This window comes from Schistocerca nitens, chromosome 2 (genome assembly GCF_023898315.1).
Source record: "Schistocerca nitens isolate TAMUIC-IGC-003100 chromosome 2, iqSchNite1.1, whole genome shotgun sequence".
In the NCBI taxonomy this organism is placed as follows: Eukaryota; Metazoa; Arthropoda; class Insecta; order Orthoptera; family Acrididae; genus Schistocerca; species Schistocerca nitens.
The window spans coordinates 409,238,621-409,254,846 of NC_064615.1; the positions used below are offsets into that span (position 1 = coordinate 409,238,621).

General features: G+C 38.0%; 1 protein-coding gene across 1 annotated transcript in view; it reads left to right on the forward strand.

Moving 5' to 3' along the window:
• Positions 1 to 1,226: 1,226 nt before the first annotated feature.
• The window catches only part of LOC126236265 (uncharacterized), a 111,321-nt gene continuing 96,321 nt past the window's right edge, over positions 1,227 to 16,226 (forward strand). Inside the window, exons 1-3 of the mRNA XM_049945417.1 lie at positions 1,227 to 2,387; positions 14,767 to 14,985; positions 15,354 to 15,663. Of these exons, the coding sequence (XP_049801374.1) occupies positions 1,477 to 2,387; positions 14,767 to 14,985; positions 15,354 to 15,663 (1,440 nt within the window). The 5' untranslated portion in view covers positions 1,227 to 1,476. The remainder of the gene's footprint in view (positions 2,388 to 14,766; positions 14,986 to 15,353; positions 15,664 to 16,226) is intronic.

Below are 16,226 nucleotides of genomic sequence, written 5' to 3' on the forward strand. Positions count from 1 at the left end.
TTTCGGAGCTTTTTGTTTCGGGATTCATCCAGCTCTCAGTTTCGAGAAAACTTGACAGTAAATCCAGGAACTACGTAGCTGCCTTCCGTGCACCCGAATAAAGTAATAAATACGCAGAATTGAGACGAGGAGACATTTTGGATCCAAAGTAACGCAAAATTATTCGGGGACAAGTCCATACGGTGACTGATAATGCATGGCTTTAACGTAAAGACATCATATTTACAGCTCTCTTTAGTTAAAGAGAAGGTAATTGACAAGACTGAGCCCAATGCACAGCTTGATGTAGTGCTGATTACTTATTGTGGTTTATTTAGAAATACCGCTCGCAAGTGCAATTTTTATCTGCAGTGGGCGTGGATTAATGAGTATAGTAACTTGTTCGAATAATAGTTTAGTAATAGGCCTATATATCTTACTTAAGGGATTATTTTCAACTGTGTGAATTCAATATAAATTTGTACAGTTTAAAATATTATTCTATGACGTGTCTCAGATAATTGTTGAACAACACACAGTTAGATTTTGGTATCAACAAAAAAAAAAAGTCAAAATCGAAAGAAACTTCCTGTTTTGAGGAGATTTCGGGACAAACTGAAGTAGGAAGAGTACTTACTAAGAAACTGGCCTCACATTCAAGAGGATGGAAGTTCATGCTCTGTTCGATCATCTGATTTCATTTCTCTCACATTATTTTGGGTCTGATGACCTCACTGTTTAATCCCTTAACCCGCAACCAATCAACCAAATCATTCTAACCAAATGCCGGAATGGTTCCAATACAGCCATAGCGGATCGGAACATACGGTGCTAGTATTACTGGACAAACGTGAGCATCTCTTTTGTCCGTGTCAGCTTTCTTCTGCGTTATGTTCATTATATTACAATGTTTTAAAGTTGCCGCCTTCCATCAACTTGTTTGAACTTGCAAGTGCCTGACATTTTACCCGTACTATTTACTTACTAAGCAAAGATCATGCATCATAACAAGTAGCAGTGCTGCCAAAATTTCTGAAAATAAACATTATAATTTTTTAAGTGAATGTTATATTGTGTTGACAATTCTGTCAAAACTGCTCACGTAACTCTTTATTTTGTATGTTTTGTCAGTGCAACGACGCTTGTGGAAGCATGCAAGCGGTGGAAACGGTTAATTATGGCTGGACAATGTTGGTAACAGTATGCCATCATGATTGAATTTTAGTGCAATATGGCTGCCAGTGGAGAAAGCGTCTTGTTTACAATATTGCATAAATGTGTTTTTCAGTTCGAAATCTTAACGATAATGAGCAGTGTATTATATTTTTATGTGTTGTAGACGTTTGGTAATATGCGTGTTCCGGAATGTTGTAATATTTCTTCGTCGTATGTCTGAGAAGTGTGGTTAAAAATTGTATTCTGACATGAGAAAACGGTTCCGCCTGTAAACTTGGTGCACAACAAATAGTAAATTAACAAGCATTATGTGTAATTGCGATGTTAAGGGGAGATGTCAGGCGGTCCTGTGTTCCCACGGAAAAATCAGAAGTTACAGGTTTTGCTGATTCAAACGAAAGTGCAGTGCACAATAAAAAGCGAATTACTCGATCAAATGGTGTCCTGGATGCTGGACTGTGCGAGAGGGCGGTGAAAGGTCAACACGAAGACAAGTCATACGGAAAACATGTTCGAGTGACTCGAAGTGCAACAAAATTATGGCAGAAGACGTGCGGATACGTGGTGTCAAATGTTCAAGAGAGTCTGGAAGTGGGTGCCGATACGTCAGAACAGCATCTGATGAAGCCACCTATCAAACCTCCACCTTGCCACGTCCAGCGAAATATTTTCTCGGGTGTACTTACACGAACGCAGCGAAAAGCGCTAGGAAGAGATAATATACAAAGTGAAGTGCGCACTGCTCCTAAAGAACTGAGAATATCCACTGGTGGGAGGTGTGTCACGCTGGAGAACCTGGCCAACACTAGCGATTACGGAACTGCGTCAGAAGGATCGAGGAACTGTTCAGCAGCCAACGATTTTTCACCAGTTAGTTCTGTAGAGAGTTGTCAGTGTGAATCCATAACTGGAGTAACTGAACTAGATAGTGGGTCAAGCAGTGTTGGTAGTGTGACTGGCCAGGAGCAGGATTTTGAGGAGCTTGATAATAAACCAACGGATCTGTCATGTGCTGCTTGGGATTCTGATGGGAATGACTGCGAAACTCAAAACAAAATCGAGTGGGATTCTGAAGCAGAACAGCGTTACTACAGCCATTTGCGGGAGAGTGTAGAAGTAACATTATTGAAGAGTGGTCAGGTCACAGCGATCATTCCTAAAATAAACAGTAGTGGCTATAAAGGAGAATTCAGAATTAATGTGAAGTCTGGAGAAAGCACCAATTTTTACAGGTAATTGCCTTACTACTTACTGTAACAGTGTGATGATTTTGAAAAGGTTGGAAGGTAGGAATTACTAGAAATCTGCTTCATGTATAAAAATTCGAAGAAGCGTGGCCCACATAAGGAGGAGAAGAATGAAATTTAGAATATCATACTGTAAAGCTGTCTGATAGGCTTACTTTATTAGGGCCTACTGTGTGAAATTCTCCATTTGTGTACAAGAAAAAGTTGTCCTTCTTGTTTATAAAAGGGAGAAAATATTAATTCACATTGGTTAAGTAAAAAGGCATCACAGCTTATAAGCTATTCTCTTGCCTCTAATATTTGTTACTGTGCCTGTGCAGTAAGTGGTCAAATTTTAGATATCTCTGATCATAGGATAACTACACTGTCATGTGACTGGGTGGCATCAAATACATGGTCAGATCAATCCTTGTGATTTGAATGTTTCATTTTGACAAGGTCATTCTTTGTAGAGGTTTGATGTGAATACAGGAGTTGGTGTAAGCTCTTTGTACTACTATATGTATTTAAACACACCAAAAATATTCTCTGTTATCAGCATTCATTGAAAACCATTTCTGTTGTCAGAAAGAGATTTTACTCTGCAGCAGAGTGTGCGCTGATATGAAACTTCCTGGCAGATTAAAACTGTGTACTGGACTGAGACTCGAACTCAGGACCTTTTCATGGGTAGCTCAGATGGTAGAGCAGTTGCCCGCCAAAGGCAAAGGTCCTGAGTTTGAGTCTTGGTCTGGCACACAGTTTTAATCTGCCAGGAAGCTTCATTTCGGTTGCTACTCTTATTACTATTATGTACTTGTCAATTCATGCCTCTACAATCCACCAGTTATTGAGAGGTTCCCATATAAATGTACCAGTTTTCTCTAATTTGTCTATGAAATTATATTGAAGTAAGCAGTGAAAGTCTTCTTGTAGTTGTACACAGACCAAAGCCGACACAGTATGAAAAGCTTCTGCTGAGGCCATCTTTCTGGCATAGCTCTTTATTTCCTCTTCTAATAATTTTGTCTTAGAATGTTGGTAAAATATCTTCTGATGTAAGTCATAGGGTCAGTATTGCCTCGCGTGTTCCTACGTTTATCTGGCATCCAAATTGATCTTCCCCGAGGTCAGCTTTTACGTTTTTCCATTCTTATGTAAAGAATTCGTGTTGGTATGTTGTGGCCATGACTTGTTAAACTGATAGTTCAGTAATTTTCTCATCAGTCAGCAGCTGCTTTCTTTGGAACTGGACTTGTGACATTCTTCCTGAAGTTCGATGGTATTTTGCTTGTCTTATACATCTTGCACACCAGATGAAAGAGTTTTATCATGGCTGGCTCTCCCAAGGCTACTAGTAGTTCTAACGGAATTTTGGAAACTGCACAACTTGTCAGATGTTCGAGGAGTGCTGTGGTGAGTGTATTCAACACTTGGTGAACCCGAGGCGACACAAAGTCCAGATATTGTGGGGTTGGGTGGCCACCCCTCATTTACAGATATCTGACATTGTAAGCTGGACAGACTTGTAAAATATGACAGGCACCGAACTGTGGGCGGAACTAACATCAGGCATTAATGGTCTGCAGATTGCAAATGTGTCTGAACACACAAGCACTTCTAACAATAGGCTTTCGCAGCCAACGACCCAAGCATGTGCCAATGTTAACACCATGACATCAGCAACTACAACTGAAGTGGGCACATGACCATCGGCACTAGACATTGGCGTAGTAGCAGAGCGGTTGCATGATCTTATGAATCTTGATATCTTCTTGATTGTGCTGACGAAAGGACACGAATCCGCTACCTCCCGACGAACAGCTCCTTGACACCTGTACTGTGGGCCAGAGAGAGCTGGCAGCTGCTCCATTATGTTCCAGGGAACTTTCATGTGGGCATCCATGGCTTCAGTGGAGCTCGTGCCAGACGCTCTGACACCCAAGGAGTATCGTACACTGGTTGCAGATGACGTATACTCTTTCATGATGATCATGTTTCCGATGGCAGTGGCACTATCCAACAGGATAATGCCCCATAACACAAGGCCAGGATCATGATGGAGTGGTTTGAGGAACACAATGGCAAGTTCTAATTGATGTGCTGGCTCCCCAGCTCACCAGATCTGAACTGCATCGAGCACATCTGGGATGTGATTGAACGTAATGTCAGAGCTCACACCCCCCCCCCCCCCTGCTGTACTAGGAATTAACAGGAAGTAGGTGACCTGTGTGTCCTGATGTGGTGCCAACTCCCTCCAGAGACCTATCAAGGCCTCATTGCTTCCATGCCAGGATGTGACTGCTGGTATCCCTGCTAAAGGTGGACATATCGACTATTAAGTAGGTGGTCGTAATGTTCTGGCTGATTGGTGTGTATTCCTTCCACCTTTCAGCTTTCTTTCTTTGGTTAGGACTGGTTTCCCATAGGAGCTTTTGATTTTTAAACGTTTGTATTCCTTCTCACCTGTGTGATTTGCTACATTTTCATATTTTCTCTTTCATTAATGGACTTTAATATTTTTTGTTATCCAAGAATTTCTACTAGGCCTTGTTTTTGTACCTAATTGATCCTCTTCTGCCTTCACTATTTTATCTCTTAAAGCTACCCATTTGTCTTCTACTGTACTCCTTTTCAATGTTGTAGTCAATGTTGTCTAATGCTCCCTCTGAAACTCTCACAAACTTTTGGTTCTTTCAACTTATCCAGGTCCCATATCCTTAATTCCCAACCTTTTTCCCACTTTCTTCAGTTTTAATCTACAGTTTTTAACCAATAAATTCGGGCCAGAGTCCACATGTGTCCCTGGAAATGTTTCCTAACTCTCTAACTATTATATAATCAGTCGGAAACCTTCCCGTGTCTCCAGGTCCCTTCCATGTAATCTTCTTTTTCAATTCTTAACCAAATGTTAGTGATGATTAAATTAAGCTCTGAGCACAATTCTAACAGGTGGCTTCCTCTTTCATTCCCTTATGCCAGTCCATATTCACCTACTATTTTTCCTTCTCTTCCTTTTCCTGTTATCTAATTCCAGTTCCCCAACACTATTAAATTTTCGTCTTCCTTAACTATCTGAATAAGTCCTTTTATATCATCATACAATTCTTCAATCTTTTCATCATCTGCGGAGCTAATTAGCATATAAACTTGTACTACTGTGTAGTGTATGGGCTTCGTGTCTATCTTTGCTACAATAATACATTCACTATGCTGTTCATAGTAGCCTACCTGCATTCCTGTTTTCTTATTCATTATTAAAGCAACTCCTCCATTATATTTGATTTTTGTACTTATAACCCTGTGTACACCTGACCAGAAGTCCTGTTCCTCCTGCCACCAAATGTCACTAATTCCCATTGTATCCAACTTCAACCAATCCATTTCCCTTTTTAAATTTTCTCACTTTCTTTCCCGATTAAGTGATCTAACATTCCAGACTCCAGTCCACAGAATGCCAATTTTGTTTCTCTTGATGACGACATCCTCCTGAGTAATCCCAGCAGAATATTTTACCCAAGAGGAAGCCATCATCATTTGGCCATGCAGTAGAGCTGCATGCCATTGAGAAAAATTATGGCTATAGTTTCCCCTTGCATTCAGGTGTTCACAGTATCAGTGCAGGAAGGCTGTTCCGGTTGTGGATGCAAGGTCAGATTAGTGAATCATCCAGACTATTGCCCTGCAACTAGTGAAAATACTGCTGCCCCTCTTCAGGAACTACACATTTGTCTGGCCTTTCAACATATAGATGACAAAACAAAAATGTAATATTAAACATCTTTACACTTACATGTGTACAGTGTCATGCAGTATTTATCTCTGTTCATCAGATGAATATAGAGAAATGTTCAATATGCATTGTCAGCTTTGACCAGCCACATAGAAGACTTGAGATGAATGCCATAAACAGTATGATGATTGTAACATGATGCTATAGATTTTTTCACGTGGGCTAAGCTACAGATCAGTCAGTCAGTCACAACAACAATTTTTTTTTGTCATTGGCCTTGCCAACTCACAACCAGACTGACAATTCCCAACCTAACATAGATCTCTGGCAAATCTACATGTCAATCATCACAGCCCGGTTTTTTTATTATTACGTTTTTTGGATTCGCCAAAACAAAAACTGTGGATATTGAATACATGTATTGGAAGGTGACATGACAGCTGGTATAATGTCAGTTTATTTCTGGGGATCTGTTACAGTATCATCTGCACTGAGATTCCTAGACCTAATTAGGCTGAACTGAGTAAAATTTAGAAAATACACTTGTGGCTATCACACAGTGTCTTTACAGAGTTACAGTAAACTCAAAGGATCATTTATGTGTATTGATTGTACTTTATTTTACATAATTACTTTTGAGGTGGAGGATGGCTTGGGTAACATATGAGTCTACATCACAGATAACCAAATACAATTATTGTGGGTGCGTAGCCTGGAAGTTATCACTTAGATTTGCTCATACAGGATGATGTTGCCCTTAATACTAGTTAGTATAAGCTTTCATAACTGAAGCTTGGAGGTAGATCATCAGATTTCTATTAAAAATGTAGATACCAGGATAGTGGTGTAGCTATGACTGGCAGGTGTTATCATTTTTTTTTTTGTGTGTGTCAGTGACCATTGATTTTCCTTTATTGTTCAAGCTATACTTTTTTTCCCTCGTTTTGTTGTGTGTTTAAATGGTCTTGAAGGCAATTTATCTCTATCTTTCAGTTCTGTTATTTAATTTTAATGAATTATGTTATTTAATTTTAATGAATCTCATTTGTGAGTTCAAGACATTAGTTTTCTGACTATCTTTTATTTATCATAGCCTGCTAAGGGAGCCCATATGCATGGTGATTGAATTTACTGAAATTGGCTGTTAACACTGAGCTATTGACAGTAATGATATTATATCACTTGCCCCCAACATATTGTAGTATTCAAGATGTTCTTAATTAATACAGAAGTAAAAGTATTGAAAAAGAAAATGATGATGATGATATAAAAATCTGCATCAGTGTGGCGTGTGCTAAGTTCTTTCACCGTGTGTTACTGTTAGCAGTTTGTTTGCATCCATTATAGCCCTTTGGTTGGTAGTATACTGTAGCCAATGATTCTCATTGAATCTAACGATTTCTTTTAGCTCAATATGCGAATTGATTTGTTTTCTATATGGATACTGTCAAGAAAACTGGATAGTGTGACAGATACACCTGCAGCTTAGCACAAGGCCTAGGTTAGGTTGGAATGTGACAATTTGCTTATCAGTTGGAAAAGCCAATGAATCTCAACATGAAAATATGATTGCCATCATAGCCCAAGATATATGTTCACCATTGCAATAACCTACTTGTACGCCTCATTTTTGATTTTTTTCTGAAAATTCCGAGGATGTGGTTAAATTCCAACGTAATAGAGAGAAACACCAACTCACATCATTTATGAACCACAGGAAATTATAAATGACTGCTCTTATTGGCCACTGACAATGACTCACAGTTCGTTTTGTTCACTTCTTACCATTCATTACACCAACAGTTACTAACAACAGTATGCAATGAAAAAGCTGCAGTACACCATTTACTCAAAAATCCAACACAGGGTTCTTTTTGCAGTGCTATCAGGTCAGCTGGATTGTAGGATCACAGAGGAATGAACATGGGACTTAGGTATGGTACCAATAATAATTGAATTTATCTCGCATAGTTCAATGAATTCATTGTCTCAAATGGTCCAGATATGTCGCCTGTTGCAACCATGGAAGGTAAAACTCTTACGTCTTGCCATGGCAGCCCATAGATCTCATTAGACCAGGGTGTCACTATCGGCGGCCAGCGGTGCTGCATCGTCGTTATCTGCAAAATGCGAGTCGACTCGTTATCTGCAAAATGCGACTCGACTTGAATGGGCAGTGCTACTACATTCGGGATCTTATTCTCTAACTTCATTACTCTTGGTTTGTTTTTGTTGCAATCACTTTTTCAAGATGGTATATATTAAGTTCAGCTGGTCTTTCAAGTCCTTTGCTGTCTCTGAGGGAATTACTTTGTCACTGGAAAACTTTAAAGTTTTTATAATTTACCTGTGTTTTTTTTCCAACCTTCATCTTGGTTTTCTTTAAAACCTTCTGTGTGTTGTTGTTCTCACTCTGAACACTGGTTGGTTTGATGTGGCTCTCGATGCTACTGTACCTTGTTCAAGCCTCTTCATCTGAAAACTACTAATGAAGCCTCCCCAGTTCTCGCCAACACTAAATTTATGATTTCTTGGTGTCTCAGTGTCTGTGGGTAAAGTGCTAGACTACAAGTCTAAAGGTCTTGGATTTGATTCCTGGTCAATCCTAGGATTTTTATGTCATTTTTCAAATCTTTCATCTCTGGCAATGTTTGTTCGTGTGAAAAATGCGAAGTTGCACCATGATTTGGAATTCACATTAAACTGTGGGTGCATCCGCAACTGGCTGGATAATTCAGAAGTTGGAGAAGGCCAACGTTGTACCAACTTCAACAGGACCATGCCTAGTAAAGCACTGTGGTGTTCAAAACAATCTTTGGATTGCTGTGGTGTTCAAAACAATCTTTGGATTGCTGACTGTTTTACTTATCCTTCATATCACCAATCAATCTCTCCTATTAGTCAAGTTGTGTCACAAATTTCTTTTCTCTATAGTTCTACTCGGTACATCTACATCTTCATTACACAATCTACCCATGTACTCCTCGGCATTCTTCTGCACCATCACATTTCAAAAGCTTCTGTTCTGTTCTTCCAGTTTGCTTATCATCCATGTTTTAGTTCTGTTCAAGGCTACACAGCAGACAGATACCTTCAGAAAAGGCTATCTAACACTTAAATTTATGTTTGATGTGCACAAATTTATCTTATTTAGGGATGCTTCTCTTGTCATTGCCAGTCTACATTTTATGTTCTCTTTACTTTGGCTGTCCACCAGTTATTTTACTAACCAGACTGTGCTATTTAGTTGTACTACTTTTAGTGTGTCATTTCTTGATCTAGGCTAATGTCTTCAGCATCACTTGATTTGTTTTGATTACATTCTATTGCGTACTTGTTTTTTTACTTTTGTTGATGTTCATCTTATATCTTCCTTTCAGGACACTGTCCATTCTGTCCAGCTGCTCTTTCAAGTCCTTTTCTATCTCTGACAGAATTACAGTGTCATTGGCAAGCCTTAAAATTTTCATTTCTGCTCTCTGAACTTTGATCACCTTTCCAAATTCCCCTGTGCTTTCTTTTACTGCTTGCTCAACATGCGGATTGAATATCATTGGGGATTACTTCCTTCAAAATTAAAACTTCTCTTCATGTCCTTAAACTCTTACATCTGCAGGCTGGATTCTGTAAAATTTTGCTTTATGTATTTTACACCTGTTACATCCAAAATTTCAAAGAATGTATTACATTTAACGTTGTTGTAGGCTTTTTCTATCGCTACACAAGGAATAAATGAGCATTTGAATGTCTGTCTTCTTAGATAATCCCATAAGCTGTTTAAATTAAATTTTAAATGTGCACAAAGTGGGAGCTGAGAAAATTTATCTATCATACGGCATGCCCTAGGGCATGTGGAAAAAGTCACTAGACAATTCTTGAGTGTCAAACCAGCCAGAAAGTTGCTAGTTTGTAACTGTGTGCTAAAATGCGACATGGAAGTTTTCCGCATAAAAGTTAAATGAAGTGTTGGGTTAAAATAGTATGACACAGTCTGCAAACTGTTTCTGGAGTGTTTGATTAAACAATTTCTAATTTTGGGGCAGTAGTTGAGGGGTTGAACACTCTTTATTAAATCTCTTACATAACCGTATACTAGGCTATCATAAACAGTGTGTTAGGACAGATAAGCATCTTTGTATCTCAACATTCACGTAGAAAATTCTACTATAAGAGTAACCAATATCTTGTGTCTTGAATTACTAAAATTATTCATTTTGAGAAATGAACAAAGGTATTGAACAGCACCCAAAATACTAAACAAATGTAATTGTGATAAAATTGTAAATAACGTTTATAATCTGATAAGAGGTTAGTGATGATTAAAGCTAATTCATCATCAGTCATATTGGTATTAACATTCTGAATTTGTAATGGAGACCCTTTCCTGCATATTATACACATTCTTTTTCGTATTCATATCCTCCTCCTCCCCCCCCCCCCCCCCCCATCTCCTGCATTTCATAGTGTAAGTAAATGTCTCATCAAAAATCCTTAGGAGGTAACAGGAGATCATTCAAATGATCATTAGCACGTGCTAGAGCAGCAGTTGCTGCATTATATAAACTGTCCATAATTCCAAAACAGTAAAGTGTTTAATTGTACCTGGGAATTCAAGGTTCTCAGTTTCCTTTAAAAAAATTTTCATGGTCATTAGAGTAGAGTTGTAGATTTGATTGTAATGAATAATGAACTGCTTAACTGTTTTATCAGTAATAATTTGTGTATTGGTAATTGTTGCATGTTGTTATAACTCTATAGACACAAGCAGTGCAGCTCTCTGTGCTAGTCTGTCTTGTGCTGACATCTGATGCAAACTTGAAATATAACTTATTTCACGATACATTTTTAAGGGTATTTGAAAATTGTTTTCTCAAGAAAATAGTTAAACATAATTCCAAGAAAACATATAAAAAACCATGGCTAACTAAAGGAATATGAATATCTTGCAACCGTAAAAGAGAACTGTATCTAACAGCAAGAGGGAGTACTGACCCCGAAATTGTTCAATATTATAAGAACTATTGTGCGGTACTAAGAAAAGTTATTAAAAAGTCCAGAAGCATGTGTATCATGTCTGAGATCAGTAACTCTGATAATAAAATTAAAGCAATTTGGAATATTATTGAAAGGGAAACAGGGCAACCAAGAGCACAGGAAGACTTTAGTGCCATAAACTGAATGACAAGTGTACTAACAAACAATCAGAAATTGAAAATGTTTTCAATAAAGATTTTTTAAATGTTGTGGAGAAAATAGGATCTAGATCTTCACTAGAAGAGGCAAGGCTACTAATAGAAGAGGCCATACCTGTGCAGTTTGAAACAACTGTAATTCCACCAACCTCTCCCTCTGAAATCAGTAAAATAATAAACTCACTGAAAAGTAAAAGCTCTTACGGAATTGATGGCCTTTCCAGCAAGGTACTTAAAGCTTGTTCCCCACAGATAAGTAGGATTCTCAGCCACGTATGTAATAGCTCTTTGGAGCAGGGTGTTTTCCCCGATAGACTGAAATATGCCATTGTAAAACTATTGCATAAAAAGGGGGATACGTCGGATGTGAACAACTACTGCCCAATCTCTCTTATGACAGCTCTATCAAAAATTTTTGAGAAAGTAATGTATTCAAGAGTAGCCTCCCATATTTGTAAAAATAAAGTACTAACAAAATGTCAGTTCGGTTTTCAGAAAGGCTTTTCAACAGAAAATGCTATTTACACTTTCACTGATCAAATATTAAATGCTCTGAATAACCGGACATCACCCATTGGTATTTTTTGTGATCTCTCAAAGGCCTTTGATTGTGTAAATCATGGAATTCTTAAATCATTATGGTTTGAGGGGGGCAGTGCACAAATGGTTTAATTCATACTTAACTGGACGAATGCAGAAAGTTGAAATAAGTGGTTCATGTAATGTTAAAACAACAGCTGATTCCTCAAACTGGGGGGCTATCAAGTACGGGGTCCCACAGGGTTCGGTCTTAGGTCCTTTACTGTTCTTGATAAAAACCAAGAACTAAGTGATGTAATTGTAAATGATGTTTTTCACAAAATTATTCAGTGGTTCTCAGCAAACGGACTCTCTTTAAATTTTGATAAAACACAGTATATACAGTTCCGTACAGTAAATGGCACAACTCCAGTAATAAATATAGACTTTGAACAGAAGTCTGTAGCTAAGTTAGAATTTTCAAAATTTTTAGGTGTGTTCATTGATGAGAGGTTAAACTGGAAGCTACACATTGATGGTCTGCTGAAACGTCTGAGTTCAGCTACGTATGCTATTAGGGTTATTGCAAATTTTGGTGATATGAATCTCAGTAAATTAGCTTACTATGCCTACTTTCATTCACTGCTGTCGTATGGCATCATATTCTGGGGTAATTCATCGTTGAGTAGAAAAGTATTCATTGCTCAAAAACATGTAATCGGAATAATTTCTGGAGCCCACCCACGGTCATCCTGCAGACATCTATTTAAGGATCTAGGGATCCTCACAGTAACCTCACAGTATATATATTCACTTATGAAATTTGTTGTTAATAATCCAGCCCAGTTCAAAAGTAATAGCAGTGTGCATAGCTATAACACCAGGAGAAAGGATGATCTTCAGTATGCAGGGTTAAATCTGACTTTGGCACAGAAAGGGGTAAATTATGCTGCCACAAAAGTCTTTGGTCACCTACCAAACAGCATCAAAAGCCTGACAGATAGCCAACTAACATTTAAAAATAAGTTAAAAGAATTTCTAGATGACAACTCCTTCTACTCATTGGCTGAATTTTTAGATATAAATTAAGGGGGGGGGGGGGGAACACATTAGTAGTGTCATGCAATATTTTGTGTAATGTAATATCTTGTACAGACATCTTTTATTAACCGACATGTTCCACATCATTACGAAGTGTTGTATTCATGATCTATGGAACAAGTATTAATCTAATCTAATCTGTTCATATCTGCATAGCATCCATTTTTAACCTCCTTGTTATATTTAAGACAGTCTCATCATACAATTTGCCTCACTGTCCCCTACTTCCATCCCCCACCTACACATCATTGTATGCACCATATCACGGTACACTCTGGTAAATCTTCAGTTATAATTAGTTTTGGCCAAGATCAACTATTCCTTCAATTTTGTCAGGTTTGGTTAAATCTTAACAATTTCTACTAGTACAAGATTTTGCTTGAGTTTGTCTGCAGTAAGTCACTTCACTTAATATACATTAAACGATGATATGGATAGAGAATTTTCATGGTATGTGTTCTCTCAAATGCTGTCTGTAACATTTCAGTATACTGTTGCATCCCTCAGCTGAAAGTGATGGCTTGACTGCAACTATGTGGAATACTGTAAGTTTATTGTGCTATGAGTCCTGTTTTTCAGGAGGTATTCAGTGCAGAATTTGTGGAATTGCTAAGAGGTTGTTCCATTCATAGAAAATATATAAACACAGTATTACTGGGAACTCTCTTTTTTGTTCTCAATCAGTAAGTAATCCAATTTGATGATTTAAATCAAGTGCTTTGTCAGTTGATTTTTGCACACTGTTACCCGTTGGACAGTGATACTCAACGTGCACTTCCTGCTTGTTGAAGGTATTCCAATCGCATCATGCAGGTCTACATTTGAAGCTGTTACAGCAACAGTTCTTTGTGATAACTCCATGTCTGCGACACTATGAACTTTGCTGCAGCTGGTTCCTCAGTCAGTGGAAATTTTTCGAAGAAGGTCGTTATTCCAAACTGGTCATTGTAAAATGTTTTATATATTCTTAACTCTGACTCCCAGTTTCAGCATTTGTGGCATTTTCAAACACCTGGAATATATAAAATGCTTCCTACCTAAATGCCAAATTATCTGCATAGTAGGTGCTATAATGTCACATTCTACATTTTAGGTTACTTTGGGGTATACATCATTGCATAAGAGGAAAGATAATGATATCATGACACTTGATCTTGTTTGAAAACTGTTTAAATGCCAAAACTGCCATTCAAAGTTAAGAGCAAATAATTTTTTTTTAATAACAAACAGTTTTGAATAACAATCTCTTGTTAGCAATAATTTCTGGTACATATAATTTTCAAACTTGTCACTTCTTCCATCATAGGGACAGTTGCAGCTACATGACTGCGTAACAGATATAATAATCCATCATCTGATTTTTGCTCTGTTAACAACAAACTACAGCTTTTGAATTTTGACATCATTAGATTAGTATATAGAAGTTTCCTGGTTTGAGGTGTCGGGGGTGTACTTAGATTCACTCAAATGTATCTCAGCTGGAGACAGCGTAGCATGGTAGCCCAACATCCTCACTACAGATGAGTCCCTGTCATCCTTGGACCTGAGTGACCTATATTTCCTCTTTAACTGTGGCAAATGTATCCCCCTTACTCCTCCCCAAGGAAGGAATTAATACTTCTGAAAACTAGGATGGTATTATATACTGTTACTTTTATATGTAACTTTAGGTAGTACTGAACTTAAATATTAGTTATTGCAACGGCATTTGCTTCTATACGTCAGACTGAGATAATGTGTGCACTGTATAATATTCCACTGTTTTCAGCTAACCATTTTGGCTGCCAATGAAATACCATGTCCGATTTGGTTACTTAATATTCTTGACTCTATTTTTCAGGCATGGATTGTCACGAAGTATGCGTGTTCACCATGTTAGTCCTGTGGTGTCTGTGGAACCTCATGGTGTTCATTTTCATGAGAGTTATCCAGCACTTCTTTCCATTCCACTTAGCATTGAACCTCAGGATGAAAAATGGCTTGTTTGTCTATGCAGCAATACGCCAGATGGCGAACTTCCTTGCTGGAAAAGGCTACCCCAGAAGGATTATTCATACAGGTAGGATGAATGCCAGTGTTCTTATATGATATCGCATAATTTATCCTTAATTTTTTCTTTGTGTGAGTAATAAGTGTAACAATTGTAAACCAATTGCACCTGTGGTGCAGTTAAATAATTCATTCTCACGACTACCACAGGAATGAACAAGACTTTATTGTAGCTGTAGTGAGCAGAAGTAAGTCTATTTCCTCTATCAGAATGGTATTATTACTATTACTATTATTATTATCATTATTATTTTTTAATTGTTTCTTCCTTTGTGTGCATGCACATTCGATCCTGTGTGCCTGTTGTGTGATCCGTTAGCATCCACTTTCTTACCATCCATCAGAAGATAACTTTGTGTATTTCTTGCTCCACCACAGCAATGGGTATCTCGTGATAACAGCAGGCCATTTCAGTCTCTTCACTGTAATCATGGAAGAGCCATACCCAGAAGTTATGCGACACATTCGTAGTCGCCGTGGAGGACGTCTTTACCTGGAAGAAGTTCCTGGTGTTGAAGTAGTTTTTCCTCAGGGATGTTTAGAGCATGATCTTGATGCATACTTGCGCATATTGTTTGATAGTGAACCTCATATGCTTACTACAGGAGAACACCATGCATACGCTCTAGCTTCCCCCGTCATCATGTTGGGTCCTCATGGTCATCAGTTTGATCAGAATAGACAGCCGGTAAGTGGGGTGTCATTAACTAATAAAATGTACCATGTTGTTACTCATGTGCCTGTGTGATAACATTTGATTTATTGATGTATCTTGTACCTAACTGTAACTACATAAGACTCCATTAGAGGCAGAGGGATTTCTTTAACACATTGTGTGCTGCTTTCTCGAAGTAAGGAGTGATGTTGATTTCAAGTGTTTGTTTTGATTTGTAGAGAGTTGCACAATCAAGCAAGAGACAATAAAACACTTTCCAGTACCAAATACTGTAACTATCGTGTAAAAGAGAAACTGAAAATTTCAAACGAAACTCAGTTTAGGAACTGTGTGAGTGTTTCCTAAATCAGTGGGCTTTTTTCCTCGAAAATATTTGCGTTCTGTTTCATATGAACTCATAGTTGACCGGCTGTAAGAGCGTAATTTTCCATACTTTTCTCCATTGAAGCACTTTAAGACTGAGAAAGTGAAAAGTGCATCTTAGAGATTTGTTGTTTGTTGATGAAGGCATTTAAGTAAGAAAAAGTGTGATCCAAAAATGACATTCATGTGTCATTGCGAAGGTATTTAAAATC